Below are 20,456 nucleotides of genomic sequence, written 5' to 3' on the forward strand. Positions count from 1 at the left end.
GTACCACCGACCATAAAATGAAGAATCATAGCTACATACATCACAGGTCACAGGTTCAAAAATGTGTGAGAGGGAACAGTGCTACAACAATACAAATGCTAACAGTCCTGGCCCTGTCCAACTCAATGGGAGTTTTGTCATTGTCATCAATGGGGCAGGATTTTACCCTAAAGTGTTAGTGCTCATTCCATGTTAAGTAGTTCTGCTGAACGAGTTCTGCTTCTATATAAATAATATGGGAGAAGGATATAGTGGGATAGTTCACTCAGAAATGGTCTTAAATGGGTCAAAGCTCATCGTGACTAGAATAACTCTAAAACGTAATCTTAGTGTATCATTGTCATGTATTTTTAATAGTTTAAACTTAAGATTTACATTTGAATTTAGACAAAAACAGAAGTAAGTATCAGAACTTAATTCAGGTTATTAGTCAGAGCAGCCTCTGTAGCCTGGCACAGTTTAGCTGGTTTAAAAGATGTCTTAACATTCAATACCCCTGTGGCAACAAGCACTTCCACAATTTTAAAGGGGTCAGTAGCTCATATGTTTATATCAATACAGTATTTAGCTGCTGCATTTGCAGCTGATCACAAGCCCTGAGAAAAATTATAAACACACAGTTAGCTGGGCTAGAAAAAAACTAAAGACACATTCAGAACTATTCTCACTTAAAAATGCCCCTGAAGCAGCTGACCAATTTGGATTTTGTCTAAAGACAATAACACAGGATGGCTAAACTCTGAAAATTCTCATCACAGAAAGGGAAATGGTGAACAAGTTAATCATTCTTATAAGGTAATATTCTGTTTTTGTTGTAAAAAGTTGATTTAATTTAAATACTTTCCATTTGACAGGAGTGGTTATAGTCTTGGTGAGAAATGTCAAAAGCTCCTTAAAGCATCACGGTGCACATACACTTTGAACTGTAACTCTCAATCTCTCATTTACACAAGCAGCCATGGGATGTTTAATTAGGTCAAAGGGTCAGAATCTTTGTTTTACATCTCGGCCAGTTGAACAGTGCCCTCATTCTTAGTTTATTTGCCTTTACTAATGTTCTGACACAGTGAGCGTGGCAGTGTACATTATTCTATGAGCTCCTAGAAAGAGAGAGAAAAATAAATAAAATAATTTGCTTTCAGTCAAGTCAGTAATTTATCTAGATCTTAGACTATTAGAGAGAGTGCTCTCCTAAACTAAGGAGGGGTAAATCCTGGTAAGAAATAATGGAGAACAATAATCCATTATTGTTCACTTTGTAGGTCAGTTGCAATCCTCAGTGCTACCTTGATGGGGTCCATCAAATACCAATATTTCCAGGGTCTCCAAAAAGCTAATGCCCTCCCCCCATTGTGCTAGGTACTCTCTACATATATAATAATAAAAAAAAACAGTCTCTTCCACAAAGACCTTGCAGACTACTCTTATGATGGGACAACAACAGGTGGAGGATATGGGTGGGGAGGATGACGACAATAATTGTGATTAAATTCAGCACACTAAGTGCCTCCCTGTCATAAACAGATGGGTAAGGGTTCATGTCTCTTTTACCTGTAAAGGGTTAAGAAGCTCAGTAACCTGGCTGACACCTGACCAGAGGACCAATAGGGGGACAAGATACTTTCAAATCTTGGTGGAGGGAAGTCTTTGTTTGTGCTTTTTGTGTTGTTCGTTGTTAGCTTTTGGGGCTAAGAGGGACCAGACGGACACCCAGGCTTTCCCAATCTTTCTGAATCAGTCTTTCATGTTTCAAAATTGTAAGTAATAGCCAGGCAAGGCGGATTAGTCTTATGTTTGTTTTCTTAACTTGTAAATGTGTCTTTTTGCTGGAAGGATTTTTACCTCTGTTTGCTGTAACTTTGAATCTCAGGCTGGGGGGGAGTCCCTCTGGTCTATATGAATCTGAGTACCCTATAAAGCATTTTCCATCCTGATTTTACAGAGATAATTTTTACCTTTTCTTTCTTTAATTAAAAGCTTTCTTTTTAGTAACCTGATTGATTTTTCCTTGTTTTAAAATCCAAGGGCTTGAGTCTGAACTCACCAGGGATTGGTGGGGGGGGGGGAAGGAGAGGGGATGGTTAATTCCTCCTTGTTCTAAGATCCAAGGAGTTTGGATTGGTGTGAAGCCTCTCAAGGCAATCCAGGGACGGGAAAGTCTAGGGGGAAAAGGAGGGGGATGGTTAATTTCTCCTTGTTTTAAGACCCAAGGGGTCTTTGGGTCTGGGTTCCCCAGGGAAGGTTTTTGGGGAACAGAAAGTGTGCCAGACACTAAATTCTGGCTGGTGGCAGCATACCAGATTTAAGCTAGTAATTAAGCTTAAAAGTGTTCATGCAGGTCCCCACTTTTTGTACCCTAAAGTTCAAACTGGGGGAAAAGCCTTGACACTCCCCTTGTTCATGCACTCCACGATCAGCAGGATAAAGTTGTTCTGCAAAGCCACAAGGTGTAAAAAACACATTTTTTGCTTTGCATCTTCTAATAGACTATGAAACACCAAGCTGGGGAAAAGGCAGATTTGCTGACTTTTCAGAGTGAGTCCAGTGCTTCTGATCTGACCTCCTTTACCTTGAATTGCTTGCACATAAGTCAGCCAACAGTAGCAATGTCTGAGCTTGTCTGTGTACAATGTGTCTATGGACTTGGCATTTATATTTAAATATTCTCTGTCACATCATGTGTTAATAGGCTTCACAGAAGTCCGTTCAAACACAACCTATTCTTCTGCTTCAAGTGCCAGTGTATCTTGTGCCTTTCTCATCTCCACAATCTATGGTGTCTATTTTGATACACATATAGGTATGATCCATTATAAAGAGGCATATGGTGATAATGCTTTCCTAGAAGATAGACTTTCTTTACTTGCAATGATATGTAAGCAGAATATCTTCATCCACCATTTATACTCTACTGAAATGGGCCTGCTACCTTGTGAGTGGGCAGAAAGCCATTCTTCTAGCAGATGTGGATCCTATGCATGGTAAGGGCAATAGTCCAATCTGGGACTCTTATTGTTCACTGGGAGCTTCAGTGTTCAACAGATATGTTGGCATCTCCACTCCTTTCATCCAGTTCAGAACCAAATTAAGTATTGAAAAAAAATATAAACTAATGAAGCCAAATGGGCAGAGTTTATATCTCCAGTAAATTGGAGTGGAAAAAAATTGGAGTAAACAGGTCTCAGTGCCCCTTTAGCCTTCCAGTAGAAGCCACACAGATATGTTTAAAATGGTTTTATTGATGATTTAGCTCTGTGATTCTCATTGGACTGTGATTAGTATTAAATGTATAAGCATACGAGGCTTGTTTTCACTGGAATTTTTCTAAAGAAAAGTCATAGGGTAGTCATGGTGAAAATGGCATGTGTCATGGAAACAAAAATATCAAGTGGATTTTATTTTTCCATTGCAATTTTATGATAATGAACAAATATGAACAAACTTAGTAGTTGCCCTATATCATAAGCAACATTTGTAAATACAATCTAATGCTCCAATTTTGTTTGAATGTATATCTTTTGTTTTGATTTTATGTTGCGTATGAAAGAAACCTTCCTATCCCTTAAAGAAATAACAGGTGTCTCTGAGAGTACACTATACTGGTCCCTTATATCACCCTGTCACAAGGTCAGAGCAGGCTCTCCCACTTTTGTGCCTGCACTCTGTGTTTAGGCTGGTATAAGAAAGAGCCTTCTTTTGCCAGATCACCCAAGTGTCTTTATTTACAGTGCTTGTACAGTTCCCCCCCAACAGTTAGTACCCCACAGACCCTCCCCAGGGGCTCCTGGCCTTTAAGGCTTCCTTGTTGGTAAGGAGACAGAGATACTGCCCTCCTGTCTCCTCCCCAGCTAGCCTCCCCCACTGAGATTTGCTCAGGACTTTTATAGCCCTCTCCTGCCCCAGCCCAGCTGTCACTACTTAGCTCAGCATGTTCCTCTGAGCCAGCCCTCCTTAGGGTTTGCAGCTGGGCTCCCTGCTGAGTGCCTGCATCTCTATACCTGGCCTCCTGGCTGGAGAGCAGGCTGCAGCCAGCATTTTGGCAGGGCTTTAAAGGGGGTTTTACCCCTGCCCTGCCACACACCCTAATATTTTTTGCTGATTTGATGCTCTTCCTTAGCCTCCTTTGCAGCCCAGAGTTTAGCTTGCAGTTCTCAAGTTTCTCAGTGAAATGAATTCATCTGTTTATCTACAAGCACATCAACCCACTCACTTGAAAAATCCCAAATGTCAAATGTCATGGATTATTTTTTTCCCCATCTAAACCTGAAAATAACAATGCCTAGGGCTCCCATGACACCTATGGCAACACTGCTTACTTAAACAAAGGCAGCATTTTTGCCATGGGCTTGACAAATGTGTCAAATGCCATACTTCTTTTCATCCCCAGTCAGCTGGATTTCCTACCCCTACAGGGTGCAATGTTGAGACTGCTGGCCAAGTGGAGAGCCTGCTGTGATTAGTCAGTGCTTTCAGCATCATACCTATTGCAGTGCAGTAAGGAAAGTTCATTCAATTTCTTCCTTTGATTTATAGCAGTATTTAAAGAAATGTCTTATATAGGATCTAGGTGCCTTTGACACAGAAAGGTAACAAGATTACAGTAAATGCAGCAGTCTGTCTTTGCCCTAAAGCCCAGATTAAAAATGAAAGCCAATTAAAGCCATGAGTGGCCACTGATAGTTTTTTCAGATTGAATGGCTTTCAAAGGGTCCTAAGCCTGAGCTCCAAAAGTTGAGCAAAATTTACTGTGACAAATACAAGTCTCTAGCAATGGTGTGCCATTCAACACTTTAAAAGAATGCAAAATAAACACAGAGTAGGATGCAAGTGAGCGTGCAAAAAAAGTAAGTATCCCTGAAGGCAACTGAAAAAGGGGATTTTGGTGAGATAACTTGTGTTCCTAACTGAGCTATTTCTAAATGCTAGCATTTAAATCCACAATTAAATGTGGGCACAAATTTATGCAAGGAGGACAGCTCTAAAAATCAGGCCTCTAGTATTTCAGCTTCCCATTTGGAAAATCTGGATGATAATGTGTACTTCACAGAGATTTTAGAAAGTGTAATCAGACAATGTTTGTGACATGCACCACTGACATCAAAGGGAATTTTACCACTATTTCAGTGGCAGCAGGCTCAGGGCCCTAAAGCTGCGTGTTACTACTTTTATTCCTCCGAACCTTGCTATTAGGTTCCAACAGCCTCATTCTCCCAAAGTGCAGGATTCTGTTTATGAACCCAGGATCTTAAAAGGTCATCTACAGAACCAATCTCTTAAAGTTAGTCAATGCCCTCACAGGCAGAGAAGTGAAAGCAGCAGCAAGTGGTTTTCTTTTAAAAAATATTTCACTTGCAAATACACCCTTTACTTCCCCCCATCTTTCAGAGCACTTTTATTTTTAATGAGATAGTATTTCAATTGAAATAAATTAGTTAGCTGAAAAATCTTAGGTATCATTGAAATTCCATCTGATGTTCTTTGCAGCACCCAAAGGTAGGATAATACCTGTTCATATTATCATTAAAAAAGTATAATAGAGACTTGAATGTCTAATGGTTACATTAGTCAGAATTACACACTACAGAGGATCACAAATAGAGAACTTTCTGTCACCTGTTGGCTATATAGAAAGAAAAAGACTGAAGTTAGGAAAGTTTCAAGAGAGTTGAAAAATATGACTGCTTTTCTAGATAAAACAGATGAAAAAAATAAGTAAAACTTACCACCGGCAAATTACTATCCAGCTTAATACTGCCAAACCACTGACCATAGTAACTCCTAAAATGATGGAGATTAAAGAGCCTTTAGGAATCCTTCCAGAATCTGAAACGTGAAAAAAACATGTTTCATTTGCACCAACAAAAACAGCAAATGGTATTAGCATGTCAGTCATAGTAGTTTTCCAACAAGCAACTTCAAACTTTCTGCCACAAATAGGAAGAACTGCAAGGCCACTACACTGTTCTCCTTCAAATCTTTCTTTCAGCCTTTCCACTGCTACCTATAAAATACTGGAAGTTGAAGCTAAACAAATTCAGACTGGAAATAACATATATATTTTCAACAGTAATTAAACAATGGAACAATCTACCAAGGGTCATGGTGGATTCTCCATCACTGTTTAATTTTTAAATCAAGATTAAATGTTTTTCCAAAAGATATGCCCCAGGAATTATTTTGGGGAAGTTCAGTGGCCTATATTATAGAGTGGGTCAGATTAGATGGTCGCAATGATCTCTTCTGGCCTTAAATCTATGACTCCATACTTAGTAACGGTTAGCCAGCAGATCTGATGTGACTGCTGTGTATCTTGTAGACTATAACTGTTTCATTGTTACTTTGTGATTCCTCTCCCCTGTCTGTTGTTTCCACCTGTCATTTCTCAATCTTCTAGACTGAGAAAACCTAGACTGTAAATTCTTTAGGGGCAGGGAACATCTTTTTGTTACATGTTTCACTTGCCTGCACAATGATGCTAGAGCTTCTGCAATACAAATAAATAATAATAATACTAAGATGCACACATTATCCAGTCTATAAGAAATCAGACTTATATAGCAAATAGAGTGCCAGATTCTGTACCTCATCCTTACATAGGAGCACAATTGGAAGGAAAGGCATAACGAGCCTTCCATCATTTCTTGCATAGCCTACATCTAGGTAAGTCACAATGGTAGTTCCTGCATTCAGTGGAAGCTCCCTCTCTATTCAAAGCACTGCAAAGCATATAGAGGGAAGGTGGAGAAACAAATGAGTCAAATACTGAAATCCTTGGTCAGATTTTACTCAGTGCTTAATTAGTCAAAACTTCCACTGAGAAAGGAATACAACACCCTTGCAGTAGCAAAATCATTACCATCTGAGGGCTGTTCATTCATATGTTGGCAGAGAGACAAAGTGAGGTAATACCTTTTATTGAACCAGCTTCTGTTGGTGAGAAAGACAAACTTCCGTGCCACACAGAGACCTGAAGAAAATCTCTGTGTGGCTCGATAGCTTGTCTCTCACCAACAGAAGTTGGTCAAGTAAAAAATATTACTTCACCCACCTTGTTTATCTAGTATCCTGGGACTGACTTGGCTACAAGTACACTGCACACATTGGCAGACTCAGTTCAGATTCCATATACACAAAAGACACCATTACAGCTGATATAAATTTCACCTTTGTTGACCGTATCAGACAGTTCAGTTAGAGCTGGTTGAAATTTTTCAGTGAAGTATTTTTCCATTGCCAAATGCTAGTTTATTGACACCAAAATATGAGTGAATGAGACTTACCCCAGAATAGCCAGTTGGTTGGCAGTCACGGTATTTCTCTTGCATATGGAAGACCAGAGTTCAAGTCCTAGTATGGCCTGATTTAGAGCAGGGACTTGAACCTGAGTTTCCCAATTCCCAGATGAGCACCCTAACCACAAGGCGACTGGCTATTCTGGGATAAGTTTTCACTCTCCTGTGTTTTTTCACAAAGAATTTCAAAAAGTCTCATTTTCATTCTGCATTGGAATGGAAATAATTTTTGAAATCTTAACATTTTTTGTGAAACAGAGTTGACATTTTCTAGCCAGCCCTGATTTGAATAGCTGAGAATGAACTATCTTCTCAGCTCTAGAAGCGATCCATTCAGAACACACTTGAGATTTATCAGTTGAGTATTACCTAGAAGCTTGCCCTGCCAGTGTCCATGCTCTCTCTGCCCCAAAGATTTCGTCTACTGGATTATTAATTTAGCACCCTTTTATGAGAAGGAGTGTTTCTCCGATCTAGCCATGGGGAGCTGTAATAAACTTGTCTCAACTATAAATTGCTTTTTGTGTATGTATCATACAGACTGATTAAATAGTCCAATGAAGCAATTTGTATTTTATTTACAAGTTAAAATATTAAATTATAAAAAAGCTATTAATCAAATTCAATAGTCAAGTAAGAAAAGGAACCAAAAGTGGAATTTCCAGAATGAGAATGTGTAATCCCAGTGCTAGCAGTAATCATGGAGGCCGCAGGGAAAGCCATGGAAGAAATATAACTGCAAAACCATTGCTGTGGGGTTAAATGGTTATTAGCCACATTAGAGAAAAACAAAATAAAATGAGGAAGAATGACAACCAACGCAAGATGGCTTAACTGTTTCATGGCAAAGTAACTAGAATATTTAAACTGACTAATCCAGGAAATGTGTGGGATTTATTGGTAAAAGAAGTTAAATGCGATGGTGGATAAGATAGTGTGATTTTAAATACTAGCAGTGGAAGTAAGCTGTATATAAATCAAAGTTTATAACAGAATAGACAAACAAATTGTTAGCACTATAGGGAAATGAAAAGCATATGATATTAATAAGGGCTGCTTTCTATATGTAATACTATCCAAACTCAATAAGGCTATAGAACCTGAGGGCACGTCTACACTGTAATTAAAAACCCACAGCTGGCACATGCCAGCTGACTTGAGCTCGCAGGGCTCAGGCTAATGGGTTATTTAACTGCAGTGTTGACATTCAGGCTTGGTCTGCAGCCCAAGCTCGGGAACCTTCCCAACTTGCAGGGCCCTAGAGCCCAGGCTCCAGCCCAAGCCAGTATAGCTACACCACAATTAAATAGCCCCTTACCTTAGCCTAAGTCCCACAAGCCCAAGTCAGCTGGCATGGGCCAGCTGTGGTTTTTGAACTGCAATGTAGACGTGCTTTTAGGGTATGTCTACTCTGCAGTGTAAGACCAGGGTCCAACGTCAAGCTCAAGTCTAATCCCCTTTCCATCTACACACAAATCATGCTAACCCAGTGCTTGGCCCAGGACCGCACAGGGGTGGAGGATCCAAGCCAGAGTCAAGCCAGCACCCTATTGCTTTGCCGTGTAGTTGCAGCCCCACTGAACTCATGCTCTGGGACTCCACTAAAAGTATCCTCCAATCCCATGAGCTGAATTTCTTTGTCCTCTGGCCAGGCACGTTTAGAGGACAATCAAGATTCCCCACACTGAATCATGAACAAAAGGCTAGAGTAGCCACATTTTGGGAGGGCACTAGAAGTCTGGAACATGGGTTGTTGGACTTGAGTCTGCATAATGCAGTGTAGATGCTGGAGCCTCAGTTTGGGACCAAGGGTTCAACCATTCCTAATCTGGAATTCCTAACCAATTTCCTATACAAATAAGTATAGATGCTCAAGCCCTAGGTTAACAAACCCAGAGTCTGCTAGCTTGAGTTCTATTAATCCTCGTCTTATATTGCAGGGTAGACATACCCTAAGGGTCAGATTCTTCCACCCTTACTCAAATTGAGTAGAATCTTATGGACCTATTAAAATCAATGAGATTAATCACTTTGGGCCATCTTTACTCACAGCGAACAGTAGCTTACTCCACAAGTAGTCCAGTTTACTTTGATTAGTAAGGGGGGTATAATCTGCCCCATGAGAAGAGAAAATCTTCTACGACAGTAGTTGCTTGCCAAGCATACAGAAAAGAACTAATTGCAAAAATGACACAATAAACCCTGGTCCCCAGAGCACAGAGTTGAGTAATATTAGAATGTACTGCAGTTTGCAAGAGGATTCAGTGCACTTGAGCACACCAGTGTTACTACAACACTTCAGAATTCCTACAGCTTTAGATAATTCTGAAATCGCTTTGGCATGTATTAATGGTTAGCTGCTAAATGCTCTTACCAATCTCTTTCTAGATGTTATCTAATTAGAAATTTGGTAACATATTACATAAATCTACCAAATTGAGCATTTTGTTTATTAGGAGTAATTCCCAAAGCAAAGTTTCTTCTGAGTATGAGATATGAGCACCTTTATTCTCTTTTGATATGCATTAAAATTACCCAGTCTTGTTGGTTAGCTCCTTATTTGGTTACAGACTCTTCAGAAGTATACTGAATGGGTTATAGAATTAGCTAAGTTTAATGGACTGGAAGACAAAGTATAGATTTAAAAAAAAAACAATGTCAATTTTTTTTAACTGTTATCACCTCTCTGGAAAAGAAAAATACAATGTAGGAATACATTATTAGGTTATATACATTTTATATATTTAGGAAATTTTCACCAGAAGTCCTTTTCCTTCAGAGATTAGCAAAGGACAACTTTTAATATAGTGCAGAGTTTATTCTTAGAATTTGGTTTTGTAAATACTTTGATTTTTGGTAACATTATCTACATCTTATAATTTATGACTTTATTATAGAGATTTCCTGTGTTACTTTTGGGCTAGATCATCAGTCTGCAATCTAGCCCTCGGCTCTGGAGCAGCCCAAGAGTAAAGCTGTTTGGGAATTTTCCATCAAAATTTTTGGGTACCGCAAATCTCCTACAAGCTAGTCTCCTGGGCTAGACTACATCTCCCATGGCACTGGGATCCCTCCTCTGACGGGTTGGCAAAGTCCAGCCCAGACTTCTGTCTCCCTACTTCTCCAAGGAGAGAGTGAATGGTAACAAGTCTTTATTTGACATGCCAGTGGAACTACACCTTGTTGTGAAGACAAGGTTACACCTACTCTTGCCCACTTGTGTTAGTGAGGGACATAGGATCTTTGTGGAACCAGCTTTCCCCTGTTAGAAGCAGTATTGGTATTGTGCATTGACACGAGGGAGCAAGAGGGCACTGTGCTGACAAGATGGGATCTGGCCCTTTGATATTCTAATTCTTTATGTATTTTTGAACAATAATGTACTGAGCAATTAATTTTATTTTTCCCTCTCATTATTTATATTATAATTGAGTTCAAAAGGCTCTACTCAGGTTTGGGCATTTTAATAAATTGAAAAAAAAAGAGGAATTCTATACACAGCTCTTTGCTTAAAGCCATTTTAAAACTATATACAGAAATACAGGAAATGTCATACTGAAATAGACTTATGGACCATTCTGATGGGGCCATGCCAGATGCTTTAGATTCATAGATTCTGACACCAGAAGGGACAATTGTGATAATCTAGTCTGACCCTATCTATAATGCAAGCCATCAAACTTCCCCCAAATAATTCCTAGAACATATCTTTTAGAAAAAAATAAAATTGATGGAGAATCCAGCATGACCCTTGGTAAATTGTTCCAACGGTTAATTACTCCAACTTTAAAAATGTACACTTCATTTCCAGTCTGAATTTGTCTAACTTTTGACTTCCAGTCATTGGATCATGATATATCTTTCTCTGCTAGATTAGGGAGCCCGTTATTAAATATTTGTTCCCCAAGTAGATACTTATGGAGTGTAATCAAGTAAACTGTCACAGAATCCTCGGTAGTTCCCCGGCCAAGGTTGGGAGAACCTTACTACACCCAGTTGTCTACACTGGGTGGTTCCAGCACAAGCCCCACTTCCTTATTACTTGCATGGGGGTGGCTCTGCCCTTTGTGGGGTTTCTTAAGTCTCTCCAGCTGGAGTATCAAACTGAAAGCTACAAACCCCAACACATTCAGGAATAATACTTCCCTGTAGCCCCAGCAATAAGAGAAGGTAGAGGGGCAAGTCTACAGTGCTGACAGCAATCTAGCACCAACATAATGGTTTTTGGTTTAATCTCTCTGGCTGGGTTTCTGAGCCTGTCCATTTTACCCTGGGCTGGGCTGGGGTGATGGTGATGGTCTTCTGGCTAGGGGTTCCCTCTGAGGCTTCAGAGATCACTCCTGCAGTCTGCTGCTTAGCGCAGTCTGTTCATCTTTCCTCACTAAATGCAGTTCGCTCCCTTTTAATGGCCTCATGCATGATTGACAGGGACAGAGGAGTGGGACTATCCCTGTCCCCAGGGCCCCTCTCACACATTCCTCATCCTTGTGGGGGTCTATACACCTTATCCCATCACCCCTTAACCTACTCTTTGTTAAGCTAAATAGATTGAGCTCCTTGAGTTTAACACTATAAGGTAAGTTTTCTAATCCTTTAATCATTCTCGTGACTGTTCTCTGAACCCTCTCCAATTTATCAACATCCTTCTTAAATTGTGGGCACCAGAACTGGACACAGTAGCCCAGCAACAGCCGCACCCATGCCAAATACAAAGGTAAAATAACCTCTCTACTCCTACTTTAGATTCCTCTGTTTATGCATCCCAGGATCACATTAGCTCTTTTGGCCGTGTCACACTGGGGAGCTGTTATTCAGCTGATTATCCCCACTTATTTTTCAGAATCAAAGATCTTCACAGAGTAAGGCATAAAACTCCATAAGGCACAGAAATGCTCTAGTGAGATTTCTTCACGACCCCAGAGGAATTATGAATTTATTTCCACAATGAAATCAGAACTCAGTTGAATTTCACGTAAGAAATTTATAGGAAAATTGGCAATTTTAGATCACAATACTGAAAAAAATATTACCTGTCTAGCTGCGTGTCATCAAAGATATACCATTAGGATATATCTCTAATTCAGATAGATGATATTTGGATAAGAGAAAAAACAGGCAAAATGTTATCCTAAACAAAATTCTTCATTGGATGGCACTCTCTTTATTCCATTTCACTCCTTTCCTTCTAAAATTTTCTCCCCATAGTTTCCACTGTACGATTTTTTACAAGGGAAGACCATGGACAAGGGGGTTTCATGGATTATAATATATATTTGTAAAAGTAGTCCACATTATACCACTCACTAGCAGCAGTGATAATTTAGAGAGAGATTTTCAAAACACCTAGGAGATTTAGAAGTTATACGTGCCTTTAGTGCTTTGAAAATCTCCTTCTAAATGACATACCCATGGGCCACTAAACATTCTCTCTTTTATTGGTTCAAAGGAGTGTCTTCCTACCTTCTGAAAAGTTTATCTCCTATTCTAGTCATCATTTTTGTAAAGGATGACTGAATACCATTGAGTCACTTCCTTAATTTAAGAACATGACAATGGAGAAAGCAGAATTCATAAACCAAAGATTAGCAACAAATCAGTGTTACAATATTTATCATTGTTCTGAATGCGAGAGGTTTGTGACTGAGTGAGAAACGTTTCCAATTTCAGAAAAGAATTGGGCCTTATGATGAATCCTACCCATAAAAAGGGAGTGAAGGTGTTATATGAATATACAACACAGAATAGTTAACATTACTAGAGCTCTTCAAATTTTTAAGAAGATTGAAATCCGCATAATAATGTGAAGTGCTCTCACAATTTTCAGTCACTCTAAACTGCACAAGGCCTAAATTCCAATCACTTCCAAATTTCACCTGCTTATTTATGATAATCAGCTTGTCGGTTTAGAGAGGAGATGGGTTGCATTCTCACACAGGTTCACAAACTCATTACAAATGTATCAGGAAACTGCTTGGAGTTTGAAAAAAATGCTATTCTAACAAAAATAATTAAATCAATATCACCAAAAAAAACAACCAACAATCTGGATGATACTTAAAAGCAATACGGAAATATTACAGGTTAAATCTATTACTTTTGCATATTGCATAAAAACTGGATCTTTTCTGACCACAGATGGCTGTTGAGGACAGTAATCTATTGACAATTCAATGAATGATAATGGTTCAAATGTACATTTTTGCATTTTATTCAAAAAGATATCAAAGTGCTTTACAAATTTAAGCCACCTCTGGAATCAGGGAGCTCTTTAACAATACACAGGAATACTGTACACCTTTTACTTAGTTGAAACTGCATGAGCAACAATAAGTAGGCAGAGTGTAATTACCCACACAGGAGTATGGCTAAGACCCTATAGCTAACATCCATTATCCTTGTGGAAAGTGTCAAAGAATCTATAATTACTGCAAGTGATCAATACTTTAGTTTTACATGGACACCAAAAGGTTGGACCTCCAGGAACACAATACCTTCAAGAACAGTGCTGGAACGTGGGTTTAGCACAAATTCATAAGGAAGTATGTGCTTAGGAGGTTTCCTCTTCAGATATTGACCTGACCACAAAGTAATTAGGTAATGAAATCTGATGAGATCACAGCACAAATGTGGAATGCCTGCAGTTTAATCCTTGGATTTAAGGAGAGGGATTGTGTTCTTCTTAAAAAGTCTGTCAATAAAGATTAAATCCAAAGGATAATTTCCATTGATTTATAGTAAATAGGAATAAACAGCTGCTGATTGATTGGCCAAAGTGAAGCTGAGGTATTAATCTCAAAAGCATTTATGGTAGTTATACTATGAAACAATTCAGATTATTCAGCAAGATGGGGCATAAGCCTGCTGACCCAGGGAATGTATTATCGAAATAGGTTTTCTTCTACAGCTTTAAATTTGAACCATGAAAGGAGTCGGTATCCCTGGACTCCAGTGGTTACTGGTCCATTCATTGTTCATAGGCTTCAGCAAAATATATTTTTTTAATTTAAACATAGAATCAGACATAGAGAGTCTGAGCTCAGGTTACAAACCCCTCTCTGCCCCCCCCCATACACAGAGAGCTAGATTGTAGCATTTATCTCACATCCCTGTATAGAGGAACATGGAGCTGTTCTGCCCCAGGATGGGAGCCAGGAGTTCTCCATTCACATGGGCATGGGGTTGGCAATTTATTCCACCCACCCAGATTACTCTCCACTCACGTGCCAGCCCTGCTTCATGGACCAGTACAGAGAGGAAATGGAGTCATGACCTCTGTCCCACATGGTGACCCAGTCCTGGAGGCAGCAGGAGCAAGCAGTCCATGTGTTCTCCAGAGCACAGGAAACACTACCTTGGGAGCGCAAGATCGGGGAAGTTTCTTCTGCAACCTCGTCTGTCTGTGCCTTGAGTGTATTGCTCTGCCTCCAAGGCCTTTTCATAGAGCTTCCCAGGGTCCCTCTGAGTTCCTGACTGGGTCTTCAGCCCCTAACCCTGCTTCATTGCTCCTCACCTCTGGAGAGGCAGTTCACTCCCTGCCTCTTAGAAAGCAGGCAGGATTCCTAAACCCTGTCATATCCTATTATACAACAAACCAGAACAGAGTTAAATAATATTTTCACATCTTTGTGAGGGGTTGAGACATCTACACTATCTCTTCTGGAAACTGATACTTCAACAGCACCATAAACATATAATGCACTTTACAAACAAATGAAAGTCAAAGCCCAAGGTCATTGCAATTAGTTAAACAAAGATGTACATTGGATAACAGCTCAATGGCAAGGGGGTGGGGACATTACTGGTGAGTACTTCAGTACTTGATGGTGCCATGGAAGATATTTAAGGAGGAATTTGAAAGAGAAATGTCTAGTGGTGTCACTCTGAGCTGTGGTTAGGATGAATGCATTAGCAAGGGTGGGTTAAGAGGTGTATAATTATTTAAAAAATGGGAGGTCTTTAGAACAGTGATTCTTTTTTTCATTTTGCAGATCCTGTTCTTAAGATATATCCTATTGTGTACCCCCTCCCTTCTCTATCCTCCCAGTCTATACCTGACCGGTGTTAACTACACTATGTGGTTACTCAGTAAAGCATGACAGTGTTACAGATAGAAGATGAAAATAAACTTACTTCAAGTGACTATGGCTGGCTGGCTATATCCCCCACCCTTGTCTGTACCTATGTTGTTTATTTTTTCTCCCTGGGGCTAGGACTTTGCATATATTTGTATCAAATCTTCCCCTTGTTGCTGCAGACTCTACTGATTGAATCTGTCTGGGTTAATCAGAAATTTAGTTTTACCTCTCTGGATCTGGAGCAGTCCACAAATTTGCCCATGCCTGAATTTAAAGAAACATGCAGCAAAGACAGACAAGAAGCACCTGCACAGCCTACAGAATGTCGTTTTTTTTTTCTCCAATTCTGTAGGTTAAAAAAATCTGGCAACCCCATATGAGTTCTTGCATGTGACACAATCAACAGTATGTGTCACTCCTTGCAGGCTGACATATGCTGCAACACTATGAAAGAAGCAATTCTATAGATCACCTGGAAGTCTCTGAGAATCATTAATAGTCCCAAACCACAGTTTGACAATCATCAATAAGTTGTTTGCTGTTTGCAAGGAAACAATATATGGCATGACTCTTCTGAGGTATTATCAGCTGACATTCTCATTGTGCAATTCAAAGCAATGTCCAGCTGGCTTCAGGGTTTCATAACTGAGGTTTGCAGTGAAATGGGAGACTAAAACTGTACATTCAATGAGATTCACAGGCCATCAATAATGTTACAAAATACACCATTGCTTTAAAAAAAGAAAACTTTTTAAACCAGATAGAGTGCTACATAGAGAGAGTTCTGAAGAACACATCACATTATGTTTACCTTCAAAAGAGTGTGAATGTCCCCCCCTCTTTTTTTTTGGTGGTTCATAACAATGAATCAGGATAACCAACTACCAAGTTTCATTTTGTAAATGTGAATTAGCCCTGTCACCTGCCTATCCCTGCAACCTGGAGCTGTGCTGGCACTTTGGGGAACTCGTCCTTCTCCTTTCACCCTCAGAAGCAGTGATCTTTGAGCTCTAAAGGTGGGCAAGCCATGAAACTAGACAAATAGACATTTCTAAAAAGAAAAATCAAGGAGCTGCCCAGTGTTCCCTCTAATTTTTTCCATCCATGTGCAGAACGAATTTTGTTATGTGCACCATATCAAGGGACTGTGAAGATGTGTGCCACCAGTAGAAACCAAAACCCTAGATATAATATATACTTTTAAAAAGTTACCATAGGGATAATTACTCTAGCCAGGAAAGAGTAGGTATTTCAGAACTCACTACTCAAAGAATTAAATTTAAGCATAAGAGAGAAATAAAAATTATGAAGTGCATAGACCAGTCAAAAAACTAAAATAACACACTTTGAAAGAAGTATCAAAAAGTAACAATAACAATAAAGTATGCATTGGGAGGTGAGTGTGAAAGACAGTGTGTGTGTGTGAGAGAGAGACACGCACCCTGTGTGTGTGACAGACACAGAGATGCGCCTTGCCCATTTAAATATGCTGTCTCCACTTTAAGTATGCTGCCCTTTCAAGTACTCCACAGCTCTTGACCACCACAGGATTCTGCCAGAAGGGTGGAGCAGTTGTGGAAGTACAAGTCATCTGGTGAGGGGCACTTGGCCAGCCAGTGCAGCTCCAAAAGTGAGTATCACTGGCTCACATGCAGTAGGGTATGCTAATTTTGTGCATCCAGGGAGCACACTCTGCCAGCAGGGATTATATGGATCTCTAGCTTTAAATTAAATCTACCTTCCCCAGCAGAAACTCTAGGGGAAGATGGCAATGCAATGATGGAGATGCAGGTCTCCTCACTGGAACAGGGGTAGCAATTCACACCCTTATGCACCAGCAAGGCTAAACTGAGCTCATCTCATTTGCCAATAGGAAATAGTTTAATGGCCTCAACTCAATACATAGGTGGGTAAATCACATAAACTACTCCTGTCATTTGTCTGAGCACAGAGGTCTAGGATTGAATAGGCTATAAAGACTGTATGACTCATAGACTCATAGATTCTAGGGTCAGAAGGGACCAATGTGATCATCTAGTCCGACCCCCTGCACAAAGCAGGCCACAGAACCCTACCCATCCACTTCTATAACAAACCCCTAACTATTGTACGACCTGTTTATGCGAGAAATCAGACTGATTTCATAATGGTCATTTCTGGCTTTAAAATCTGTGAATCTATTGAACCTCTCTATCAGTGCATGAGGTATTCTCCCTGTGAAAAGCTTGAAGATTTCTTTGCTTATCTCTCTCCTCAGCTCAGGTTAGAAGAGGGAGTTAGCATCCTGAATTTTGCTCAAACAATGAGGGAAAATCATCTAACATATTGAGTGTGATATAAACACTGACCAAGAGAAATCTAGAACATAGAGGCATTTATTCAAGCTTCCACTCGCTGAACAACTTACTAAGTGCAAGCATTTTGCTACAGCCCATAGATAATTATGATTACTACTGCATCTCTTCTCTTAAAGGGAAGTTTGTGTATTCTAAAGCTTCATGTTGCTCTTAAAAACTTTCCACTTTAACTTTGATGACTTGTCAATGTTACCTCAGTAATATCAGTATTCCCTATGCAGTATCTGATTCAGGTAGGTAGTGAGTCAAATACTATCTTGGGGCACAACAACAGAATAGTGAGAATGCTGAGGTTTAGGCTGTAGATTTGAAGGGTGATTGCTGTGTGTATATGTTCAATACTCTGACTTTGCCTGACAAAATCTGACTGTATCTTTATAGGTCTGATTGTTTAAATTCTATGTGTGTGTGTATGTATGAAATTATATATATATTATATTATTTAATCTGTTAAGAACATATTTTGTATAACAAATCATTTTTGACCCCAGGTTTACAATTTGCACACCCAGACCACTGGAACAGTTTTAATGGATGGAGGGATCATTACATTACCCAAGCACGTTCTTCCATCTTCTGCCAGTTCGTAAGGATCTGCGCAGGCACACTGGTAGCCGCCTATGGTGTTAATGCATTTAGCAGATGTATGGCAGGATGGATTAATTTGGTTTTCACATTCATTGATATCTATAAAGTGGAAACATATTGATAACAGAGAGTCAGAAACTAAGAGCCTTGTTCACTACATTCTTGTACACACCAACTGTCTGTAAGAGGTATTCCAAAGAGAAGGATATTTGTGCACTAAAAATAAAATATATATCAATAATGTTAATATTACTCCTTTCTTATATGTGGGCAAAATTGCTGAGCAATTATGTGTAACTTTTTACTGCTGGAAATGACCAAAAAAAAAAAGAGAGAGAGACAGAGAAGAGAGTAACTAGTGCAGCCATCAAATAATCTGTGGTGGTCTACTAAAAGTTAAGCTATAGTCATTTCCAAGTTATAAACTGCAAGTTATTGAATTTCTGAAAGCACTGTGCATGACACTAGATAATCTTGCACGCACACACACATTCCCCACAGAACTTCTTGGTGCTTTCAATTTTCTTGTGAACCTTCCCCTAGGATACAGTGCTGCCAGTCATACACTCTTGTCATTAGACCCGTCTTTTCCTCCAAAAACATGTGTAATTTTGAAACCATCTTCAGAAATGCCTTCCTGATTTAATTACTTGATGTATTCTTAATTTACGGTACTATGTTTAAAGACTGGAAAAACACTGCCCAGACAGGCATGTAACAAAGTAAGAGCTTCCTACTGTAAAACTCAAGCAGCATCTGAGTTAAGTGGGTTTTGATGGTTTTCTGTTAATACATGCAGTGTTTATTATACTGCTTCTTTTCCTATAGCAGATATACAGCCTTTTGTTGACATTAATTAACATATTAACAAAAACTAGGATAAGAAATGAGTCATTCATGTAATTTATTTATTCAGTTTGCTGCCAGAACATTAATCTATTGAAAAAAATTATTATAATTCATTTAACAGCTTTATTTCTTTATACGGTGTTTATGTGGGTGGAATTCAGAGGATAAGTAGGATTTGAATAAAGGAGAAAGCTGCAAATTTAATTTGATTTTTATATATATGGTATACAATTAAAGTAAAAAGCTTTTTATTCCACTTCCATAGACATGCTGATAAACAGACATTGAAGATCAGCAGTAGCACTTGCATTCAAATTAATTTGCCATCATCCATGAAGTATTCCTAAATATGCCCTTTTTCAGGGTTCATTTTCTTGAGTGTTCTCATGAAGTCTGAACCATTTGAATCTATATAAATTCACAAAGATGAGCACACATAGGGTGTGGAATCCTGCATAAAGTAAACTCATATATAGTGAAATTCCATTAATGCAATATTTGCAATGCTCCCTCTTTTCTCTTTCTGTTTCTCCCTGTTTCCTCCCCTGCCCCAAAGAAAAAAGGGGCGGAAGAGGAAAAGGGGAGAAATGGGAAGAAGAAGATAGATAAACAAAAGCCAGCCCCTGAAAATTTTAATAAACATTCATTAAAATTGCTGAATGAACAAGAAGAAATGTCTTTGCCATTTTTCAATCAACTGCATGTTTCAAGCTGCAATAGTTATAGCACTTCAGTAAACCTGTTGGGGGCTTTATTATTATTAAAACAAAAATATTTTGCCTTTTTGTTTTAAGATCAAAATTTCTTTTTTTTTGTAGCTCTTGCCTCACTTACTGGCTGGATGCATGGGCTGCTGGTGCTGTACTAGTCATGTAGGGGAGAGAGTCCACTGAAACAGCATCAGAAAACTGCCTGGAACAGTCCCTAGCTGTTGTTAGGATTCTGGCTGTAGGAAGAGGAAATGTACAGCTCTCACTTCTTTTCCCTTATGAGATTCCTGCTGGGAGCTACAGAGCTTCATGCTAGTTTGATAGTTCATGTTTTACTAGTTGGTTTCCCTTGGTATCACTTGCATAAACCCAATTGCTGGATCAGGACTGGAAGAGTCTGAGACTCTGCGGCTGAGAAGGGAAGTGTGAAGTAGCCTTGGAGTCCCATCAATACCTCCTCAGAAGGTTAGTTATCTTTTCATCATATACAACAGCTTCTCTGGCTGCCAGAACATGGAAAGGGAAAGGAGTTTTGAAATAGTTTATTTTTTAACAGGAAATAATAAGAAATTTTTATTGTTGGTG

The 20,456-nt window shown here is 39.3% G+C and overlaps 1 protein-coding gene across 1 annotated transcript in view; it reads right to left on the bottom strand.

The window, feature by feature from the left end:
• Positions 1-455: 455 nt before the first annotated feature.
• The window catches only part of TPO (thyroid peroxidase), a 72,931-nt gene continuing 52,930 nt past the window's right edge, over positions 456-20,456 (bottom strand). The window contains exons 14-16 of the mRNA XM_030554205.1: positions 18,280-18,411; positions 5,724-5,823; positions 456-1,100 (exon numbers count right to left, since the gene is read on the bottom strand). Of these exons, the coding sequence (XP_030410065.1) occupies positions 1,091-1,100; positions 5,724-5,823; positions 18,280-18,411 (242 nt within the window). The 3' untranslated portion in view covers positions 456-1,090. The remainder of the gene's footprint in view (positions 1,101-5,723; positions 5,824-18,279; positions 18,412-20,456) is intronic.

This window comes from Gopherus evgoodei, chromosome 3 (assembly GCF_007399415.2).
Source record: "Gopherus evgoodei ecotype Sinaloan lineage chromosome 3, rGopEvg1_v1.p, whole genome shotgun sequence".
NCBI classification, from domain to species: domain Eukaryota; kingdom Metazoa; phylum Chordata; order Testudines; family Testudinidae; genus Gopherus; species Gopherus evgoodei.